Source organism: Cervus canadensis, chromosome 11 (genome assembly GCF_019320065.1).
Source record: "Cervus canadensis isolate Bull #8, Minnesota chromosome 11, ASM1932006v1, whole genome shotgun sequence".
Classification (NCBI taxonomy): domain Eukaryota; kingdom Metazoa; phylum Chordata; class Mammalia; order Artiodactyla; family Cervidae; genus Cervus; species Cervus canadensis.
The window spans coordinates 50,492,546-50,517,608 of record NC_057396.1 but is presented as its reverse complement, the minus strand read 5'-3'; the positions used below and the strand labels follow the sequence as shown (position 1 = coordinate 50,517,608).

Here is a 25,063-nt window from a genome sequence, read left to right as displayed (position 1 = left end):
GGTTCAGGTGGAGAAGAACCAAGTATCTCTAAACATTTGCATGGCAATGACTAATATTTATGCATAGTCTTGTGTTTATACTAACCTTGGAACCTCTGAAAAGTCAACCCAAGTTCCAAAGAGTCACTTCATGAGAAGTAGTAACAAAGAGGCAACAACATGCTCAATCTCTTCACATGTTGTTCAGGTTATATATTACCAGCCTGAATACCACACAATTGGTGTTGTATCCTCCCAAGAATATTACTTATAGCAATGATATCCATCTTTCAGACCACAGATATATCCTGCTTCTCATTTGATTTTCTCAAGATTCAGCATTGACTGGTATCTTCTACTTGAATCATTCTTTATGACAATGGTTGCAAAATAATATTCAAATTCCAGTTCCCCCTCCATATTTGTCAGTTAGCATTCAACATTCTTCTCTAACCAAGAGGCCTTCTTTCTCCATTAGCTATCTATTACCAATACGGAACCATGAATTCTCTTTTATTTTTCAAAGATTTATAATTCATTATTGTATTTAATTATTTTGGTGCTCAAGTGGTACCAGATTTGATAAGTCTTGCTCGAGTGCCCTTCTGATGTAGTGTGATCATGCTAGTCAAAACATTACCTTACTTATTATCATTTTAATTGCTGTAGGATCTGTAGTGATATTCCCTCTCTCATCCCTGATACTGTTAATTCATGCTTTCTCTCTTTTTACTTGGTCAGTCTGGCTAGAGGTTTATCAAATATATTGATCTTTTCAAAGAACACCTTTTAGTTTCATTGACATTCTCTACTCTTTTGTTTTCAAGTTCACTGATTCCTGACCTTAATTATTTCCTTCCTTCTGCTTGATTTGGGTTTAATTTGCTCTTCTTTTCTAGTTAAGATGTAAGCTTAGGTTACTAAATGAAGGACTTTCTTTTCTATTGTAAGTATCAAATGGTTATCAGTTAGTTCAGTTCAGTCGCTCAGTTGTGTCCGACTCTTTGTGACCCCATGAATCGCATCAAATGGTATAAATTTCCTCTAAGCTAGCATCCTTTTAGATGTTGATATATTTTCATTCAGAAAAAAGTATTTTCCAATTTTCCTTGTTATTTCTGCTTTGACCCATGATATGTATATGTATGATGATACACAATACTTTGTATTATTTTGATTATTTGTATTTATTTATGACACCAAATCTGGCTAACTAAATATCCCATAAGTACTTGGGGGAAAAAAGTATATTCTGCTTAATTAGGCCAAGTTATTTTATTATGTTATTAATGTCTTTTATCCTCACTGATTCTCTACTTGGTACATAAATTACTGAGAAATGAGTGTTATGGTTACCAACTACAACTGTGTATTTAGCTGTATCTCCTTTTAGTTTTTGCTTTATATATATATAAGCTCTGTTGTTATATTCATACATATTTAGAATTGCTTTATTTTTTCATGAACTAGCCTTTGCACCATAGTGTAATATCCCTTTTAATTGCAAGCAATATTCATTGTTCTGAAGTCAACCTTGCCTGATATTAATGGAATCAGTTTGGCTTTCTTTTGGTTGGTATTGGCATAGTGTACTTTTTTATTCACTTTAATCTATCTATTACTTTATATTAAAAGTGTGCTTCTTGTAGATAGCATTCAGTTGGGTCTTTTTTTATCTTTGTAAAATCTGAATAATCTTAATTGTGGTATTTAGAACATGTACACTTAATATAATCACTGATACATTTAAGTTAAAAACTACCACTTTGTTAGCTGTTTTCTTGATGTGTTCCTTGATGTTCACTTATTCTTTGTTTCTTTATCCCTCTTTTTGCTTTTGGATTATTTTTTTATTCCCTCTTTCTTCATTATTGGCTTACTCTTAACTCCCCCTAAAATTTCTAGTGGTTGCCCCAGAGTTTACAATATATAACTTTAATTAATGACAGTCTACCTTCAAATAAGATTAAACCACCTCATGTAGAATACAAAATCTTGACAATAGTACACTCCCAACTCTTCCCTTCTCCACTCTTAAAATACTTCATAAATTTTACTTTATGCTTGTTACAAACCCCAGAACGTTGCTGTTGCATTAGAAAATCAATAGTCTTAGAGAAACTAAAAATAAGAAAAACTGATGAACCTATTTGCAGAGCAGCAATGGAAACACAGACATTGAGAAGAGATTTATGGACATGGCTTGGGGAGGGAGGGCGGAAGGAGAGGGTGAGATGTATGGACAGAGTAACATGGTAACATACATTACCATATGTAAAATAGACAGCCGATGAAAATTTTCAGTATGACTCTGGGAACTCAAGTCTGGGCTCAGTGACAACCTAGAGGGGTGGGATGAGGGGGAAGTGGGAGGGATGTTCAAGTTGGGAGGTGACTTGGGTAGACCTATTCACGTTGATGTTCGGTAGAAACCAACATAATACTGTAAAGCAATAATCCTTCAATTAAAAATAAATTAAAACTAAAAAGAAAATGTCTTTATAATATCTTCCTTTCAACCATTTCTGGATCTCTCAATTATTGTGTGTACAGCCAAGTTTCTGTATGGTGTTATATTTCTTCTGCTGAAGAAGTGTTTTTATTAAAGTATAAGACAACTGATAATGAAATAATTTAGTTCGATGTGAAAGAATCTATTTGTACTTCAGGTTAGGTAATTTCTATTGACCTATCTTCAAATTTAATGATTCTTTCATCAGTTGTGTTGAATCTACCAATGAGTCTGTCAAAGGCATCCTTTATCAGTGTTGTTTTCAGTTTATAGCCTATCCGTTAGACTGTTTCTTAGAGTTTCCACCACCTCTCAGCTGAAATTTACCATCTGTTCTTCTACATTATCTACCTTTCCACAAAATTCTGAAGCATAGTAACTATATTTATTTTAAATACTGTTTCTGATAGTTCCATCACCTAAGTCATCTCTGAGTCTTTTTTCTGTACATCTCTTCTCCTGTCAACATTTTGTTGTTTGTAGTGGTGGTGGTAAGTGGTAGTGAGGGATTTTTGTTTTGCTTTTTTGTCTCAAAATTTTAAATTTAATATTGAACATTATTTGCAGGGCATCAGAGAACAAAAAGAACATGCTTATTCTTCTGTTAATTTGGAGGGTTGAATCAATTCAATCAGGAATTGAGCTGGATCTGAGTTCTGTTGCTGACATGATTACCTTCAGCGCATCACATTCTTCAAACTTCCTCTAATGCTTCCCTTTTGGGGGTGGTGGTGGCACTGGTGGTAGTGGTGAAGATGGTCTGACATAGTCTTTTTCTCAATGGTACGTACTATTCCCAGATTGAGGCACTCCCTGGGATCAGCACCTAAGTAAGGGAGCCTCACCATGTTCTCGTCTCTCCTCAAGTGGTAAACTTCAGTGGCTTGTTACGCTGTGCATTCTAGATTGGCTGGGGAGGAAGGGAGGGAGTTCCTCTAGCACTCTGGTCAAGCCAGGCCATACTCTGTGTTCCTGGGGAGGGCCTTCTCACTGATTCTGGCCCTCCCCTAGGGACTGACTGCCTTGAAATCTTAGTACTTGGATAGATAAAAAAAAAATAAATAAAAAGTTACAATTCTGTACATCATCCAGTTTTCTGTTGTTGTTAGGATGGAAGTGATGCCCCTTCCCTCTTTCTACTTCCCAAACAGAGGCTGGAAGTCAAATCTGAGGATATCAAGTTTATTTAAAGCTCTATTCTTTTTATTTTCTGTTTCTTTGAGGTCAGCTATTCTGTATTCTGTTTGTTCAACCTGGTCTTATTCACAGTGTTTTCCTCAAATATCTGAGGTCCTTTAGTTTCCCCTTTAAATCCATGAATAAGTGATTAGATTGGTTAGCAACAGGAAATAGAGCAGGTTTCCTTTGAAGCTATAAGGACTTATTTACATAAAAGACTTCACCTCTGAAAGGCAGCTCAGCCTAAGTGGGCAGGTCCTGCTAACAATTAGTTTTCCTTCAGGGTATATATGCTGAGAGAAGGTAGTACCTTTCACTTTAAACCACTGCAACTATCAAATAAGGAGAACTTTACTTTGGGATTGTTACTGCAGGGTATTCCAGCCTTAAGTAGAGCTGCTTTTCTTTTCCCTCTGGGTTGGTTGTAAAATTCCACAGTCAGGCTTTGCTCTACTTTTCTATGCCAAAATCTCATACCATGGGACCTAACCAGGTCAGGAATCCATTATGTTAAAAAGTAGTTGGAGTAAATGTTATAGGAAGTTACTCCAAATTCACAAAGAAAGAAAATGAGCCAGTAGGCTGTTACCCTAATTACTACTCCATTATTTCTGATTTCCATACTTGGGAGTTGCAAGTTGAGGCATCTGAGAGTTCTCACTGCCTCTCCAGAAACTCCCACTGCAACCTTTTCCATTTGTGTTCCAGCCTGCAGTTTTCCTCTACTCTAGGTTACTCATCAATACAATTCTACTTTGTGTATCTGAGAATTATGTCAAAACTCTTTGCTATTCCAACAGTATGCTCTTTCATTTTCACCATCATCAAGAACTTATTTTTTATGCATATATCATTATCATCATATCAATAAGTCATTGAGAGGGAGAGAAAGCAAATGCATGGCTTGGTTTATCACATTTCAAAACTGCTTTTTGAAACCCTTGACCCTATGCATGCATACACTATGGCCTCTCTGTTCAGCAAGAACTCAAATCAAGCACTTTAATTTTAATAACCAAATGTCAATGCTGTCTCCTATAAAATGAATAGCTAAAGAATATGAATCTTGATTCAATCAAAAAACAAAATACAGACTCTTTAGGCTCTCTCTCACCAGAGAATTTGGTCTCAGACTGGCTAGTGGCCAGCTCCTGTCAAAATTACAGTTAAAATCAATAAACTGTCATTCTTATGAGTTTTCTACATCGAGGCAGATGACCAAAAAGCAATATACTTAAACTATTTTAGTTTTTCTCCCGAAATGCCTTTTCTGTACTATGATTTATGATGCTGCCCTTCTCAAGGGTTAATAGATACTTCCTGCTGTAACTTTTGCAAAATTGCAATTGACTGTCATTTCATTATGATATTTATATTTATATTCATTATGATATTTAATATCTAGCACATAAGACACATAAGAAAAGCAGCTCTACTTAAGGCTGGGAATACCCTGCAGTAACAATCCCAAAGTAAAGTTCTCCTATTGGAATTTAGTGCCCAGAAAAGATTTTTTTTCTCCCTAAAGAACTGATATACTTCCTTGTAACAGGCAATAGGAAGCAACTGATACCTTTCATAACTCTACACAACTGGCTTAATAGCTAAGAAGGTCAGAGCTAATTTAATGCTTAAAAACAATAGGCAGATCCTATGGGAAGCAGTGTACTATACTGGAAAGTCTGTGGGCTTAGGAATATGAAAAATCTGGGTTAAATTTTACTTTCAGGACTTTATAAACAAGTGCTAACTTCTCTGAGGTTCATCTTCCTCATCTGTAAAATGGGGGAATATTAAATCTATAAAATATTACTTTTACTGAATATTTGTATTCTCTCAACCTGTCCCCATGAAGCTCCAAGTAGATAAAGTATACAACCAGCTTGATTGATTTTACTTAAAAACAATCATCACAAAGCACAATCAGGCACAATATCCAATGATTTTATTACAATTTCCTCCTTAATTTGCTTTCTCATTCTTGGCGATCACTACTCCATACATTACCCAAATCCTTACAACTCCTCTAAATCCTATAAATTAACTACCTTACCTCATAAACCTGGAAATAATAGAAAAATTTCTTTATAATCCTACATACAACCCAATATGAAACTCAGTGGCCTCTATGCCATTTTCTTAGCCTTCTCCTCCTATACAGTGGATAAGGAAAATATCTTCATTTACACTTTGAATTTCTTCTTTTCCAACCCCATGTCATGCTACTCTCTTCCTAGTAAATTATTTTCCAGCAACAGTGGCCTCCCCTCTATTCTACAGTACAGGCACTTCCTATGTCCAAGCCTTTCACTTGCCGTTCCCATTGCTGGAATTCTTATCTTGTAAAACGGAGCTCCTCAAGCAATTCTATCCTGAGCAATCTCTGTAAAAACGGACTCCCAAAGTTCTCTTCTATCACCACAGCTTGTTTAGAATCCTTCTCACAATCTGATATTTACTTTACTTGTTGGTTTCTTATTTATCATCTTACCCACTAAGTAACTATCCAAAACTGGAAGTCTTAAATCTTACCCTTTCTCCCAATATCTGCTTCTTTCCAGTATTTGTTTTGATGAATGGTTTATTTACCTGGCCAGCTGTCCAAATCAGAAATTGGAAAATATCTAAATCTTTCTCTTTCCCTCTCTCCTCCAATCCACTAAATCATCAACAGTAGAGTACATCATTAAACATCTTTTGAACCCACACATTCCATCCTCCCTTTATATTTCCAAACTGTTTAGATTTTAATTATGTACTGCTTAGATTACTGTAATAATTTCCATTATGAGAATTCCTTACCCATAACTCTTCAAAGAGAACTTTCTAAAACATACACCTAATCTCCATTCTGTGTAACAGTCATCAATAGTCTTGTTTACTTTTTGTCTTTGAGAAATTTGCTTAAGTTATTTCAATAGATCTCCAAGCTTTTTGACGTAACTTCCTTTTATATCATTTTTTGCCTCTTCAGCCTCTCCTAGGGACCTGTACTCAAAGATTAGTTGAAGCTTTACGGAATTACCTGAAATTCTCTAATCAACTTCCACGCCTCTGTGTAACTGTTCCCTCTACCTGGGAAGTCTCACCTTCTCCCCCCAGCTATCAGCTCAAGTGTCACCCCCCTTACATGGAGTTCTGGTTTTCAGATGCTCATCATCTGTGTTCCTACGGTATTCTCTACATATTTCTGTCACGTAATCATCACATCTATCCTTCTGTTTCCAACATCTTACATAATGCCTGGCTCCTTTGGCTGCTCCAAAAATAATTTAAAAAAATGACAAAAGTAGACATGTACATCCACACGTACTCAATGCCCTTTCCACGTCCTTTACATGCCCTGTGATTGATCTCCTTTTACTTCTGTGTTGAAACATCTAATTGTAAATGTATTTTTTGTAAATGCCATTTCCAATGCTTTTGAGGAGTAAATAGAGAAAAAATGATGACAAACCAAAACAAAATTCTGTCAAGCGGCTTACTTCTAAACATCTACATCTTCTATTGCAAGAGGGGGAGATTAAAACATGCTAGTTTGACTTCCTTACAATCCAATTAAGACATTACTGAAATAAATCATTACAAATATATGGAAAATGAATCATTCTGAAAAGAAAATCTGAGGTTTACTAAGAATCCACCTTTTTCCTCCCCACCGCCAAGTTGTTTGTCTTTCACTGCCTTTCACAAGCTACATACAATGCCAATGACTAAAAATAAAGAAACTTTAATAAATCCTGGGAAAACTGCCTTTGGGTCCAAAAAATTCTGAAAGGCAGTTATTCATTTTGAAGGAAATTTGTTTAGGAATTTCTGTCAGACGGCTATAGGAAATCAAAACATACACACAGACGAATAAAATTTAAATTTTGCCATCATTTCTAATAAACATATCATGAATTACAAAGTTTGTGAGAAGCCATTTTTCAATTTGTGACCTTATGACCTAAGAGGAGAAAATTGTTACACAATGCTTAATAATGTCTTTGTAGATTCAAATGGAAATCTACGACCTTTTGATGGAAGCTAAGGCACCAATTTAAACATACTGTGGGGGGACTTCCCTATTGGCCCAGTGGTTGAGAATCTGCCTTCCAATGCAGGGGACACTGGTTCAATCCCTGGTTGGAGAACTAGGATCCCACATGCTGTGGGTTTAGTTGTGTGGGATCTTATTCCAAGGAATAAGGACAACCCAAGGAAGTCCATGTGCCATAAGATCCTGCATGATTCAATAAAGACAAAAAATACCACACGCCACAGCTAAGACCTGACACAACCAAAAATAAATAATACATAGATATATTTTAAAAAGCAAATATACTGTGGGATTCTTCTTTTATCTGAGATGCAGGCCAAATGATTCACTGACCAAGCAGAAGTTAATTAAACATTTTAGTAGTTTAAACATATAGTAGTCACGTATGGATGTGAGAGTTGGACTATAAAGAAAGCTGAGCAACAAAGAATTGATGCTTTTGAACTGTGGTGTTGAAGACTGTTGAGAGCCCCCTGGACTGCAAGGAGATCCAACCAGTCCATCCGAAAGAAAATCAGTCCCGAATATTCACTGGAAGGACTGATGCTGAAGCTGAAACTCCAATATTTTGGCCACCTGATGAGAACTGACTCCTTGGAAAAGACCTTGATGCTGGGAAAGATTGAAGGCAGGGGGAGGAGAAGGGGACAACAGAGGATGAGATGGTTGGATGGCATCACCGACGCAATGGACATGAATTTGAGTAAACTCCGAGACCTGGTGATGGACAGGGAAGTCTGGCATGCTGCAGTCCATGGGGTCGCAAAGAGTCGAACATGACTGAGCAACTGAACTGAAATGCACACATACACATATATATAACACTAATTACTCAAATTTCTTGCAAAATAATAAGAAATTATAATTGATAGAAAACTTCATATAAATCATTTATTTTGGCAATAAAAGATCAAAACTTTTTTATTAACTACAATTACCAAGAGGAATTTCTTTCCAGATCTGAACAATGAAATCTGACATTTCTGATCTCTTCTACACACAATGTCACTTAAGAATGTGTTTTTGGTTCTTGCTTATCAAAACATATTAAAGACTGTAAAATAGAGGAGTTGAGTGTCGCTAATTAGAGAACTCAAATAGGTCATTCCCACCAAAAGGCTTTTCAGTTAACAAATGACATCTACAGAAACATGTAGGTCAGAGAATCTTTCCCCCCTCCCATCTTTTATTGCTGGGAAATATATCATTAGCATAAAACTCCAAAAACTAAAGAGATTCATCAAAAAAGATGAATAAATCTCTAACCTTTCTGCCAGTTCTATCTCCTAAAATAACTAGAATCTCTGAGATGTAAGAAATCTTGACTATATAATCCAAAAGTTTGTTTGTCTGTGAAAAGGAAATAAGCCCCTCCACCCAAAGTTGGATGACTTGCCTAAGGACATACTGAGAGACTGGCAGAACTTTCATCCAGATCTCTTAGTTAATTAAGATACAATCAAATCCAAGAAATCTTTGGGGAAAACTCACTTCACTCATCCTGTAATAAAAAGGAATATAGCAGAACAAAGTTCTCCATCTAATAGTCCACAGGTCAAATGAAAAATTAGCAAATTATCAGTCAGTTTATCTGTTAGACATATACCAGAGGAAGCAACAATGATATTAATATTTACTAGAAACAAGACAGGCTTTGGATAAAATAAATCTAAATTTGAATCTGGATCTGTTATTTATCCATGCCACCTTGGGAAATGTCTCTAAGCCCCAGCTTTCCTCATTTGAAAAAGGGAGTAAAAATTATTATCTCTTGGTATTATTTTAAGAATTAAAAGATAATACTGTAAGTGAAAAAAGCTCTGGCATGTTACATGGATTTTAATAAAAATTACCTGCTTCACAGGATTGTGTAGGAGTCAGATTTTGCAAGGTTTTAGATAGCATGGAATGGTAAGAAAAGCAAGCATCTGGAGATGAAGGGTGTGCATCTACATTTCAACTCTTCTCCTGTTTGTACCTCGCTAAGCCTCTTGCTTTCTCAGCATCTTATGAAATGAAGTAACAATACTTGCCAGGGAACTTTAAGGACCAAATATAACCATCCGTGTATAAGCTTCTTAAGTATAATATAGTGTTACATATATGTTATTGTTAATATAAAGAAACTAATTGGATTAAAAAGCAGTCTGTTATTACAAAGATTAGGGGAAAGTATTAGTTACTTAATCATGTGGACTCTTTGCAACCCCATGGACTGTAGCCTGCCACGCTCCTCTGTCCATGGAATTCTCCGGGCAAGAATACTGGACTAAGTAGCCATTCGCTTCTCCAGGGGACCTTCCCGACCCAGGGATTGAACCTAGGTGTCCTGCATCACAGGCAGATTCTTTACTGTCTGAACTACCAGGGAAGCCCCCAGTTAAGGAATTCTGCTTTTGTAAAGTTAGTATCACTCCTCAGGCACCAATGAAGAGTTCTCAAATTTTATCAACATGTATAATTGTGTTTCAGTTCTACTGAAAACATTTCCTTAAGACCTATGTTTCAAACCATTTCCTAAACCAAATTTCAAGGAAATTAATGTAGGTCAAGTGTTGCTTCTTATCTCAAAGATTTGAGGGTTAAATCAGAGCAAAAGACCCTATAAACCAATATATAATTAGTTAATGGGAAGGTTATCTTTATTGAAATGCTGAGGGGAAATCTGCTTTTCTTTTTTTTAATTAAACAGTGTAACTAAATATCTGCTGGAAATGAAAATATATACATTAACAACCATTAATGTTGAAAAGATCAGTTCCTGACCCAGCTGGAAGTTACTGTGGACCACAAGTTGAGAACCACTGCCTTCCAGGAATGGGAAGGGGAAACTTTTAAGTGCGGATTAACGAGTCCCCTCAGAGTTATGTGGCCACCCAGCAAGTCAGGAACATTGGACAGAAATTATCTTTTTGTTGCCTCTTTGCATAAATCATTCAGCTGCAATGAATATTTGCAAAACACAATACATACATACATATATAAAACAGGCGTTAGCTTCTTCCAAATGTGTACACAAATCAATCCCTACGGCACCACTATGATCTGCTATCCTTCTTGCACAGATGTATAAAAAGATGCAGAAATTAATTAACTCCTTTATGGTCATTCAGAAAAATCAGTAGCAAAGACAAATTGTCATATATTACTGACTCTGTATCCTAACTGAGCTTTTGGGCTGAGAACCAAGTACGAAGATTAAGCACCAAGTATCAAAAAGAAGCCATGAAATGTAAGAAGCCACCAGTACTATTTTAAGTAGCAAATTATTTCACTACTGGCTAGCAAACACACTAAATCAAAGCTGCAAACAGTGACAAACACAATTTTCCCCTTCATGTTACCAATACAGATAGGTCAAGTGCTTCTAAAATATCTTAACATGGCTCAATATTCATTAAATAGTACATTCATGTATGTGTACATGATGTTCAAGAATGATGTTCAACACAAATGAACTTTTAATAGAGTATGTCTCTGGTAACCTAGCACAATCACTATAAAAACAGGGGTCCCCAGCAACTAGATTAGGGTCTACTGGTACCTAAATATGGTTACCTGTATCTAGTCAATCTTTCTTTCCAATCCCTCAGGTCTCACCACCAGTCTACAAAGATTCCCAGTGGCAGAAAAGTACAGCCAACAACAGCACTAATTCTCCTGCTTAAATTTGAGCCCAAAGTGTCAACATTAGATTCTAACCTGCCAACGATTCTAAGAGTTAAGAGTAATACAAAATAATACTCATCTCCAAAAACATACATGAAAGTGGGAAGAAAGCTGAAGTACAAAGTCAGTATTCAAAACCAGTAATTCTGAACCATTCTGGCAAATCCATATTTAACTTGAACATTACCATCCTTTCTTTCTATGATAAAATGGAGATATAAGAATGTGCTGATTATGACTTCACTCTCAGAGTCAAAATGGGTATCTACAAAATCTTACAATCTTCCTTTGTAGCACTGTTTGGCATCAGTAGCTCTGAACACAGGCTCTGTCATAACTTGCTACGTGGCTTTGGGCTTCTGAAACTCAGTTTCCTCATCTATAAATTTGATAATAACATACATGATATCTTTATTAATAGGTGGATATAAATAACAATGCCTTTAATTCATAGGACAATTAGTAAGGACAAAATGAGATAAAGAATGGAAAACACACGACACTGCCTGGCACTAGTACAGCATTCTACAAGTATCAGCGATTATCATTACACCTCAGCCTTCTTCTTTTAATTAATTAACTTTAATTGGAGGCTAATTACTTTACAACATTGTGGTGATTTTTGCCATACATTGACATGAATCAGCCACGGGTGAACATGTGTCCCCCATACTGAACCCCCCTCCCACCTCCCTCTCCACCCCATCCCTCTGGGTTGTCCCAGAGCACCAGCTTTGGGTGCCCTGCTTCATGCATTGAATTTGCACTGGTCATCTATTTTACATATGGTAATATACATGTTTCAATGTTATTTCTCACATGTCCCACCCTTGTCTTCTCCAACACAGTCCAAATGTCTGTTCTTTACATCTCTGTCTCTTTTGCTGTCTTGCATATGGGGTTGTCATTACTGTCTTTCTAAATTCCATATATATATGTTAAAATATTGTATTGGTATTATTACACCTCAGTCTTTTAAATGGGATAGAAGTCACTGTTTAGAAGTTCATCTGCTTCAAGGCTGGTGATAGGACTTCTATCAGAATAAAAGGGAAAAATACAACTGGGAACACAAGTGAAAAACTATATCTCCCTATCTTTTTACCATATGCCAGAATAATATAAATTCCATGCACTTTACACATCCTATTACTGATAAAAGGCGGTATCAACCTGTGATTAAGTTTTGGAATTAACAGAAAGAGTTTAATCACATCATATGTCAGTTGTGAACTTCAGTAAAGTATTTAACGTTTCTGACCATGATTCCTCAACTATAAAGGTAAATAATAACTGTACCTACCTAATAAAGTTACTGTGGTGATTAAATGACTCATATCTATGAAGTGACAAGTATGGTAACCTGGGCTTCCCAGGTGGCTCAGATGGTAAAGAACCTGCCTGCAAAGCAGGAGACCCAGGTTCGATCCCTGGGTTGGGAAGATCCCCTGAAGAAGGGCATGGCAATTCACTCCAGTATTCTTACCTGGAGAATCCCATGGACAGAGAAGACTGGCGGGCTATAGTTCATGGGGTCATACAGAGTTGGACACAACTAAGCAACTATCACTTTCACATGGTAAATGAAATACTGTAGTTATCATTATTTTTGCTTCTCTTATTAGAAAAAGGCAAAAGTTCCTAACCCCTCTAAAATCCTAGAGTGTTTTCATTTTAAAAACTGATGATCTTGAAAAAGATATGTAGACTACACGCTACAGGTAGCAGGCAATTTGAGTATTATAATAGTTGACAGTACTTTCAAAGCACCAAAAAAAAAAAATGTCTTTTCATAGATTAGACCTCTTAAAATAGATCTTGTATGTACACAACAGCTATCTATTTATTTGGAGTCATTCTAACAGACACTCTAATAGAAACGGGCCTTGATCATAATATCTCATGATTTTAAATGGCAGTAGCCCAGACTTTCTGGTATAAGCGTCAATATGCAACTTGTACTGGAATGCAGATAGTTCTGACAACCATTGTCAAAGAATATACAATTCTTCTAAAGTATTTCTCAGGAGAATATCAGTTTTCCCAAATGAATACTAAGCTAGAAGCTACAGAAGTCCTTGTTCTTTAGCTCTGATGCTGATAACATTAGACTGATAACTGTAACTACAATTCAATCCTTCAACAGATATTTACTGAATGCTACTCTGTCGCAGGCACAGCCCCTACCCTTAGAAATCTTACAGTCTAGAGGGAGACAAACTAGCAATTATGTACAATGCTATAATGGAAAAGCACAGGTGCTATGGAAACACAGTAGTACATCTAACCTAGGGGGTAAAGGGGGAAGGAGAAGGAGAAGGGGGCCAGTGAAGAGTTCCTGGTAAAAGCAATAATTAACAGAGGCCTAAATGCTGGTGAGACAGACTAAAGCAAATTTTAGTTTCTTTTAGTTCTAAAAGAACTTGCATGTGGCTAAAGCATTGAGACTGAGGTGGATCATAGGAGCCATCTTCAGTCAGGAAGGACTTAATTTTAAATGGTACAGATATTCAACAAGGTGAGATAAGACAGAAAGCACTGTGTTCATATTTTCTTAAGATCATTTCAGTTTTACAACTCATCTGATCATCATACACATCCTTGCTACACAAAGTGTGTTCCATAGACCAGCAGAATCAGCAGAACTTAGAAGTCTGTTAAAACTCAGCAGGGTACTGACACAGTTATAAGTATTATTAATTTCATTTTACAGATGAAGCCAAGTAACTGGACAAAGGTATATAGCTGGCAAATAATGAGCCAGACATACATCAAGGAACTTTGAATCAAAATCTATGCCTCTAAATTTAAACTATACTTTTCTGAAGTTACTGAAATAAAGTAAAATCATAGTTTCAAGATTATTCTTTAGCCCAGCTTGTATTTTATATAGTTCAAAAATTTAAAATTTATTAGGTATGGCCTATTTTATTCACATTCCAAATACATTCCCAATATAGTAGATTTTGTTTGCCATTTCATTTATCTATTAATCTCAATGGTCTGAAATACACTGAAGACAAACAGGAAGCCAAAAAAAAAAATGATGCAATGCAGATAAACTAAGGACAGAGAATTCATGTCCTATATGTAATGCACATGACCTAGACACGAGCCCCTCAGAGCCTCACTCTATGCTAAGGCTCCCTGGGTGCCATATAAAGCACTAACCTAGGCAGTAAGAAGGAAGCTAATATAAAAATGACAAGTTTCTGCCCTCAAAGTTCAAACCAACTAATTGGTAAAATAAGGCAACATCAAAAATACTTATGGGGATACAGAAGAGGGATAAAGACATTTCTGGAAGAGGCAAAAAAAAGCCTCAAAATAAAAGTCATATTTAAGTATGTCTTTGAAGAAACAAAATAACTGAACCAAGCAGAGAAAAGCAACATTCTCATAACCACAAGCAAAGAGGTGAGAAAGCACAGGAAAAAGACTATTGTTTCTGAATGATGGATTAACATGTATCAGATTTACCCTCCCACTGTAAACAACTAAAATAATCATACAAAAGTATATGCAGCAAGTTTTAGATTCTGGATAATAGGCAGCCCAGGACAGTGGTTTCTGAGAGAAGAGAAACAAACCTTGCTGCTTTATCAACTAAATTTACATAATATTTTAAGTCCTTTGTTGTCATTTCAACAGTCTTCACCAGGAGCAGTTTCCATCTCAAGAAACCATTTTCTTGGCCCATCTAGAAAAAGTAACACCTTATCTAAGTTTTATCATGAGCTTGTAGCAATTCAATCACATCTTCAGCCTTCACTTCTAATTCAAGTTCTCTGGCTATTTCCACCACATCTGCAGAGCTCTCCTGTGACCATGTACTATCAATGAGCAGTAACATTTTGAAAGTAATCTCCTCTCCAAAGCAATAGGTCTCAATGGTGGGCATAAAATATTCTCAGTAAGCTATGTTGTAAACAGAGGTATGTGCTGTCTTCCAGGCTTTCTTCTTCCATTTATAGAGCACAGGCAGAGTAGATTTAGTATAATTCTTAAGGATCCTAGGATTTCAGTTCAGTTCAGTTCAGGTGCTCAGTCGTGTCTGATTCTTTGCAACCCCCATGGACTGCAGCACGCCAGGCCTCCCTGTCCATCACCAACTCCCAGAGTTTACTAAAACTCATGTCCATTGAGTCAGTGATGCCATCTAACCATCTCATCCTCTGTTGTCCCCTTCTCCTCCTGCCCTCAATCTTTCCCAGCATCAGGGTCTTTTCAAATGAGTCAGCTTTTCACATCAGGTGGCCAAAGTATTGGAGTTACAGCTTCAGCATCAGTCCCTCCAATGAACATTCAGGACTGATTTCCTTTAGGATGGACTGGTTGGATCTTCTTGCAGTCCAAGGGACTCTCAAGAGTCTTCTCCAACACCACAGTTCAAAAGCATCAATTCTACTGTGCTCAGCTTTCTTTATAGTCCAACTCTCACATCCATATATGACTAATAGAAAAACCCATAGCCTTGACTAGACAGACCTTTGTTGGCAAAGTAATGTCTCTGATTTTTAATATGCTGTCTAGGTTGGTCATAACTTTCCATCCAAGGAGTAAGCGTGTCTTTCTTTCATGGCTGCAGTCACCATCCGCAGTGATTTTGGAGCCCCCCCAAAATAAAGTCTGCCACTGTTTCTCCATCTATTTGCCATGAAGTGATGGGACTGGATGCCATGATCTTTGTTTTTTAATTGTTGAGCTTTAAGGCAACTTTTTCACTCTCCTCTTTCACTTTCATCAAGAGGCTCTTTAGTTCTTCTTCATTTTCTGCCATAAGGGTGGTATCATCTGCATATCTGAGGTTATTGATATTTCTCTCAGCAATCTTGATTCCAGTTTGTGCTTCTTCCAGCCCAGCGTTTCTCATGAGGTACTCTGCATAAGTTAAATAAGCAGGGTGACAATATACAGCCTTGACGTACTCCTTCTCCTATTTGGAACCAGTCTGTTGTTCCATGTCCAGTTCTAACTGTTGCTTCTTGACCTGCATACAGATTTCTCAAGAGGCAGGTCAGGTGGTCTGGTATGCCCATCTCTTTCAGAATTTTCCGCAGTTTATTGTGATCCACACAGTCAAAGGCTTTGGCATGGTCAATAAAGCAGAAATAGATGTTTTTTCTGGAACTCTTGCTTTTTCGATGATCCAGCGGATGCTGGCAATTTGATCCCTGGTTCCTCTCCCTTTTCTAAAACCAGCTTGAACATCTGGAAGTTCACGGTTCACGTATTGCTGAAGCCTGGCTTGGAGAATTTTGAGCATTACTTTACTAGTGTGTGAGATGAGTGCAATTGTGTGGTAGTCTGAACTTAGAGAATGGTAAATGAGCACTGGCTTTGACTTAAAGTCACCATCTGTGTTAGCTCCTAACAAGAGAGTCAGCCTGTTCTTTAAAGCTAGGCATTGATTTCTCTTATTTAGCTATGAAAATCCTAGAACGCATCTTATTCCCATATATGGATGCTTTGTTTTCACTAAAATCTGCAGTTTAGTGTAGCCACCTTCATTCGTTATCTAACTAAATCTTCTGGATAAGTTGCTGCAGCTTCTACATCGGTACTCGCTGTATCACCTTGCACTTCTATTATTTCGAAGACAGCCTCTTCCCTTAACTTAATGGAGTAATCTCTATTAGCATCAAACATTTCTTCTGCAGCTTCCTCACCTCTCTCAGCCCTCACAGAATTGAAGGGAGTTAGAGCCCTCCTCTGGATTAGGCTCTGGCTTAACTGAATTTTGTGACTGATTTGACCTTCTATGCAGACCTTAGTCTAAAACTTTCTCTATATCAGCAATACAGCTATTTAACTTTTTATCATCCATGTACTCAATAAAGCAGCACTTTTAATTTCCTTTAAGAACTTTTCTTTGCATTCACAGCTTGGCTGTTTGGCTCAAGAGCCTAGTGTTCAGCCTATCTTGGCTTTCAACATGCTTTCATCACCAAGCTTAATCATGTTTAACTTTTGATTTAAAGTGACAGACATATGACTCTTCCTTTCACTTGAACATTTAGAGGTTACTGTCAGGTTATTAACTAACCTAATTTCAGTATTACTGTGGCTCAGGGAATAGGAAGACTTCAGGGGAGGAAGAGAGACAGGGAAATGGCTAGTCAGTGAAACAGAACACACATAACATTTATTAAGTTCATTGTCTTATATGGATGTGATTTGTGGTGTCCCTAAACAATTACAATTGTACATCAAAGATCACTAATCACAGATCACCATAACAAATACAATAATAATGTAAAAGTCTGAAGTATTGCAGTTATAGGATCTAGCAATTCTACTCTCAGGCATATTCAAGAGAAATAAAAACATACTTCCCTACAGAAACTTAAATATGAATGTTCACAGAAGCATGATTCAGAAGGGCAAAAAATGGAAACAATTCAAATTTTCATCAATGGATGGATGTACAAATAATATGTAGTATATCCATGTAACTAAATTTTATTTTAAAAAAAGAAGTAGTGATGCATGCTACAACATGAATGAACCTTGAAATGTTACATTAAATGAAAAAAGTTGATTACAAAAGACAACACATTGTATGATACCATTTATAAAAATTGTACAGAAAAGACAAATTTATAGAAACAGAAAACAAATCAGTGCTTGCTTAAGATTGGTGAAAGGGGGCATGTGGATCAATTATTTAATGAGTACACATTTTCTTTTAGAAGAGACAAATTGTGATCATTACACAACCCTATGAATAAACACCAAAACACTAATTTATACACTTTCAAATGACCTGTTTGGTATATTAATTAAATCTCAATAGAGAAGGCAATGGCAACCCACTCTAGTACTCTTGCCTGGAAAATCCCATGGACGGAGGAGCCTGGTAGGCTGCAGTCCATGGGGTCGCGAAGAGTCGGACACGACTGAGCGACTTCACTTTCACTTTCATGCATTGGAGAAGGAAATGGCAACCCACTCCAGTATTCTTGCCTGGAGAATCCCAGGGACAGGGGAGCCTAGCGGGCTGCTGTCTATGGGGTCACACAGAGTCGGACCTGACTGAGGTGACTTAGCAGTAGCAGAGCTGTTTCTTATGTCATACAATAATCAGAATAGAGTCAATTTAATTATGTCTGTGTGCATGTGTGTGCACTCAGTCGCTCAGTCGTGTCTGACTCTTTGCAAACCCACTGTAGCCCACCAGGCTCCTCTGTCCATGGGATTTTCCAGGCAAGAATACTGGGTTATAGTATAAACTGAATTATAAATATATAATTAGCTTATAGTATAAATAAATTTTAAAAATTATAAAAAACACAAAAAATTACACAAACCAATTTTTAAAAAAGCAGAGTTGGGGGTTACTTTAACAGGTGCTTCAAAAGGAGTATTCCCAATCAGCAAGAAACACAAAATAGTGTTCAACTTCATTAGTCTTAAGGGAAATAAAAATTAAAATTTCAAGAAGATGCTACCACATACCCACCAGGAAAGCTAAAATACAAAAACAGAAAGTATTAAACACTGACAAGGATGTAGGATACATTCCTGGATGGAGAAGAGGTAAACTGGCAAAACTACTTTGGAAAACTTTTGGACACAACCCACTAAAGCTGAAGATATGTGTATCCTATGACTATGTAATTCTGCTCCTGGGTTTACATCCAAAAGAAGTGCATTTTAAAAGTGTCCTTTAAGAAACATGTACTATACCACTCATGGAAGCATTATTTGTTAGTCCCAAACTAGAAATTAATGAAACGCCAAAAGCAAGATTAAATAAATTCATATTTATACAGTGGAATACCGCTGCTACTGCTCCTGCTGCTAAGTCGCTTCAGTCGTGTCTGACTCTATGCGACCCCATAGACGGCAGCCCACCAGGCTCCTCCATCCCTGGGAGTCTCCAGGCAAGAACAGTGGAGTGGGTTGCCATTTCCTTCTCCAATGCATGAAAGTGAAAAGTGAAAGTGAAGTCGCTCAGTCATGTCCGACTCTTCACGACCCCATGGACTGCAGCCTACCAGGCTCCTCCGTCCATGGGATTTTCTAGGCAAGAGTACTGGAGCGGGGTGCCATTGCCTTCTCCACAGTGGAATACAACTAGCAGTTAAAATAACTAAGACTACATTATGTTCAGGTAGGGATGAATCTTACAAACAAAATGTTGAATGAAAGCCAGCACATAAAATGTACATATTATATGCTCCTATTGTATACAGTTCAAAATTAGGCAAACTCAACCTATGGTATATGGAGTTAAGGTAGCACGTTGTCTGGCTAGAGATGCCATGAATGCAAGAGAACATGAAGGTTCTGGGGTTCTGGGGTCCTTATAATGCCTGTTTCTTGACGGGAGATTCTGCTTATGCAGGTGCGTTCAATTTGAAAATGTGAAGTGTGTGTGTGTATGTACATTTTATGTATCAATTTCAAAATACTTCAAAATTTTTTTTAAATTTATTTTAGTAAACTTATAAAAGATGACTATCTAAGCCCATGGTGAAAAAGGAAAATCACTGAATGTGGAGGCTAGGCAGTTTGTAAGGTATTTTCACTCACCTTTGTCCTGTAATGCAATTTGCTCTTTATGCAGAAAGACTACCTCCCGTCCCAAAGCTTTCTTCTGTCTTTCCAGTTCATTTCGAAGCACCAAAATTTTTAATTGCAGGCACTCACTTTCTTTTTTCTAAATAATTAAAAATACAGGTAAATTTATGAATATAAAAGTTATGACTGAATAACAACATGTACAATGTTTCAAATGTGAGTGGTTTAAAGCACTTTAATACTCATGTAGCTTATAGATCTCTTAAGTGATTTAATTATAAGCATCTGTCATTTTAATGGAACGAATACAGATATAAGCAAAATACAGATTAGAAATTAATCTAAAGTCTGGGAACAGTTCTTTCTAAAAGACATAAAATATCTCAGGCCTCTTTCCTGACACCATAATGCAATATGACACAAATTAATAATAAAAAAAGGGGTTTCCTTGGTGTTTCAGTGGTTAAGAATCTACCTTGCAATGCAGGGAACACTGGTTCAATCTCTGGTCCCTTCATGCCTCAGAGCAACTAAGTTTATGTGCCACAACTACTGAGCCATGCTCTGGAGCCCACAAGCCACAACTACTGCAGCCTGTGTGCCTTACAGCCCGTGCTCTGCAACAAGAGAAGGCAACAATGAGAAGCCTGCACGTCGCAACTAGCGAGTAGCCCTGGCTCGCTGCAGTTAGAGAAAGCCTGCACATAGTAATGAAGATACACCACAGCCAAAAAGTAACTCAACTTTAAAAAAAACCCTAGTGGAATTAGAAATTAGACTGATATTGAATTGAATTAAAAACAATAAAAATAAAGAAACAGAGTTTTCAAAATGTTCAACACAGAGTTACCTTAGGACCCAGCGTTGCACCCAAAAGAATTAAAAACATGTCCATACAAAATGTAAATATGATTGTTAGAGCAGTATTACTCATAACAGCCAAAGATGAAATCAATCCAAACGTGCACTGTCTGATGACTAGTTAAATAAAATGTGGTGGATATACAAAGGAAGACTATTTGGCAATAACAACAAGTGAAGTACTGATACATGCTACAACATAGATGAATCCTGAAAACATTATACTAATTGAAAAAAGCCAGTTTTAAAAGGCCACAGACTCCCATTTATATGAAATTTCCAAAATAAGCAAATCCACAGAAACAAAAAGACTTCCATCCTTACCAAGCTAAACTAAAGGTGCTCTAATATTCCACAGATTTTGGAGAAACCCAAGTAGGGACCTGGTGTTTTCAACCCATCCAAACAGTGACTAACCAAACCACACCACAAGGGGAGCCTGGAGCCCTGTTACAGCTGAAACAATGCAACCGTTTTCCTCCCTACTGGGTAATATCAGAGGCGGCCAAGTAGAGAGAACTTTCGCTACTATACAGTGGTATTGAAACCACCCTATCATCTACATGGGCAGCTAGAACTCCCGTCCCTAATCAACACTATCAGTTCCTTTTGCACACTCACTCTCTCTCTCACACACACACAAACACACACACATCTGCCACATGGGTGTCAATGGAAGCTCCTTGGGGAACTTGGACTTCTACCCCAATCTGGCAGTAATGAGATGGCTGCTCTTCCTTCCTCTACCAGAGGAGTCAGAGGAAGTCATATAAAACAGAAGATTTAAATAAGATCCAGAGATTCATAATATAATACCCCAAATGTACAAGTTTCATTGAAAAGTCACTCATGATATTAAGAACTACGAAGATGTCAAAGTAAATAAAAAAGGATAATCAACAAGTGCCAACACTTGAGACAAACAGAAAATATAATTATCTGACAAAGATCTGAGAGTAGCTATCACAAAAATGCTTCAGTAGAAATTAAGAACCTGTAAGGGAACACAATCTTAAAATGAGTGGATACATGTATAACTGATTCACTACGCTATACAGCAGAAACTAGCACAACATTGTAAATAAACTGTACTCCAAAAAAATTAATTTGAAAAAAGGAATTAAGAACATGCTTGAAACAAATTAAAAAACATAACATCTTGACAAAAAAATAGAAAATCTCAATAAAGAAAGTGAAAACCTAAGAACTGAAATTAAAAAACTCAATGAATGAGCTCAAAAGAAGAATGTAGGAAACAAAGAAAAGAATCTTTAACCTGGAAGACAGAACAATAGAAACTACCCAGTTTAAACAACAGAGATACAAATTGAACAAAACCTCAGGAATCTGTGGAATGGTACCAAAAGATCTAGCATTTGTATCATCAAGTACCAAGAGGAAAGTAGAAAGTGGGCAAAAATGAAAAGTACTTGTAGAAATAATGGCTACAAATTTTCCAAATTAAGCAAAATAAATCTACTAATTCAAGAAGTTAGTGAACTCCAAACAGAATAAATTACATGAAGAAAATCACAATGTAAATGAAACCAAAAGCTATGTTTTTGAAAAGGTCAGTACGGATAAAATTCTGGCCAGGCTAACCAAAAGAAAAGACAGAAACCACTAATATGAGGAATGAAAGAAAGATTATCACAATGATCTCATGGACATTAAAAGAAAAATTTAAAATACTATCAACAACTCTATGCCCATAAATTTGATAACTTAGAAGAAACAGATCAACTCCGTGAAAGACAATCTACCATAACTCACACTACAAGAAATAGATAATCCACCCAGGCGTGCGCGCACACACACACACACACACACACACACACACACACACACACCCCTCACAGTAGGAGAAATAGATAATCCACCCAGGCGCGCGCGCACACACACACACACACACACACACCCCTCACAGTAGGAGAAATAGTATATATATACACACACACATATGTATATGTATATACGTATGTCTATTCAGATTATCTATTTCTCCCAGTGTGAGTTATGGTAGTTATGGTAGATTTTATACATATATATATGAAATTAAATCAATAATTAATAACCTTCCAAAACATATGCACCAATCCTGATGGTTTCGCTGATGAATTTTACCAAACATTTAAATAAGGCATAATACCATTTTTTGAAAATCTCTCCCAAAAGTTCCAGAAGAATTTCCTAACTCATTCTATGAGGCCAGCATCATCCTCACATCAAAATCAAAGACATCACTAGAAAGGAAAATTACAGACCAATATTTCTCATAAACATAGGTGCAAAATCCCCAACAAAATATTGGCAAATCAAATCATCTATATATATAAAGAATTATACCATGGCCAAATGAACTGTATTCCAAGTATGTAAGACAAAGGTTCAGCTTTCAATAATCAATTAATGGATTCATCATATCAACCAGGCTAAAGAAAAAAAAACACATAACCATATCAATAGATACTGAAAAAGCATGCAACAAAATTCAACTAGAAGTAAAGAAGAACTTCATCAATTCAGTAAAAAATACTTGCCAAGAAACCTACTAATATTTGCCAAAATATTTAATGGTGAGAAACCAGATGCTTTCTTCCTATGCTGGACAACAACACAAGGATGCCCCCCACTTTCACCACTCTCTTAAGCATGTACTCAAAGTCCTAGCTAAGGAATAAGGGAAGAAGAGGATATGAAAGATATTATATATATACTGGGAAAGAAGAAATGAAATCATCTTTGTTTACAGACGGTATGATTGTCTATGCAGAAAATTCCAAAGACTCAACAATAACAAAAAAGAAACCAAAAAACCAATCTAAAACCTCCTAGAACTAATAGGTGATTATTAATAGCAAGGTTGCATGACACAGGCTTAATACACAAAAGTCAACTGCTTTCTCACATATCAACAAAGGGTAATGGGAATTTGAAATTAAAAACACAGCATTGATTATATTAGCATGAAAGTATAAAAGACTTAGGTATAAATCTAACAAATTATGTAGAAGAGCTACATGAAGAAAACTACAAAACTCCAATGAAAGTAGTCAAAGGAGACAACCCCCAAAAATGGAGAACTTATCCATGTTCATGGATAGGAAGATACTACTAAGATATATCAATGTTTCCCAACTTGATCCATAGATTTAGCAACATTCTGGCAAATTATTTTGTGGATATCAACAAACTGATTGTAAAGTTTATAGAGAAAAGCAAAAAACCCAGAATCACCAACAAAATACTAGAGAAGCACAAAGTAGGAAGACTGACACTATCTTCTGTCAAGGCTTACTATAAAGCTATAGTAATCAAGACAATTGGGTATGGGCAAAAGAAGAAACAGACAAATCAACAGAACAGAATATAGAGCCCAGAAATATGGGAAAGGAATAAAAACAATTCAATGGAGGAAGGATAGCCTTTTCACCAAAGGGTGCTGGAGCCACTGGACACTCACATACAAACAAACAAAAACAAAATAAAAAATTTAGATACAGACCTATACATCTCACAAAAATTAACTCAAAATCAATCACATATCTAAATGTAAAATAAAAATTACTACAACTACACAACTTTTAAAGGATAACAGTGGAGAAAATCTAGGTAGCCTTAGGCTGGGAGATGATTTTCTACATACAGCACTTAACAATGAGCCATGAAAGAAGAAACTGCTAAGCTGGACTTCTTTAAAATTAAAACTTGTGCTCTGCAAAAATGACTATTAGTAGAATGAAAAGAGAAGCCACAGACTGGGAGAAAATATTTGAAAACCAATTATTTGATAAAGGAACAGAATACAAAATGTGCAAAGAACTCTAAAAACTCAACAACAGAAAAATAAACAACCCAATTAAAAAACAGGCAAACAATCTGACCTGTAACCTCATCAAAGAAAATGTAGAGCATATAAAAAACATAAAAAGTAAATAAGCATATGAAAAGATTCTCACTGTAATAAGTCATCAGGGAACTGTAACTCAAACAACAATTAGATACCACTATACAACTATTAGAATGGTTTAAATCGAACATACTGACAATACTAAATGATTACAAGGATGTGGAGCAACGGAACTTTCCTTCAAGGTTAACTGATGGCAATGAAAAATGGTATAGTTATTTTAAAAGATGATCTGGCAGTTCCTCACAAAATTAAACATAGGTTTACTATATGATCTAACAACTGTGTTCCTAGATATTAAACCGGATGAGCTGAAAACTTGTGCTCACACAGAAACCTACACATAAATGTCTATGGCAGCTTTATTCAAAATTGCTAAAACTTG

The 25,063-nt window shown here is 36.4% G+C and overlaps 1 protein-coding gene and 1 non-coding gene across 5 annotated transcripts in view; one reads left to right on the top strand and one right to left on the bottom strand.

The window, feature by feature from the left end:
• The window catches only part of UVRAG (UV radiation resistance associated), a 314,400-nt gene that overhangs the window by 139,046 nt on the left and 150,291 nt on the right, over nucleotides 1-25,063 (bottom strand). For all 4 annotated transcript variants that reach the window (XM_043482966.1, XM_043482964.1, XM_043482965.1 and 1 more), the window contains one exon: nucleotides 19,920-20,046. In XM_043482966.1, coding sequence (XP_043338901.1) covers nucleotides 19,920-20,046 — 127 coding nt within the window. The remainder of the gene's footprint in view (nucleotides 1-19,919; nucleotides 20,047-25,063) is intronic.
• Nucleotides 12,752-12,823, top strand: TRNAC-GCA. The gene has a single exon. It is a non-coding gene; the product is annotated as a tRNA-Cys (tRNA).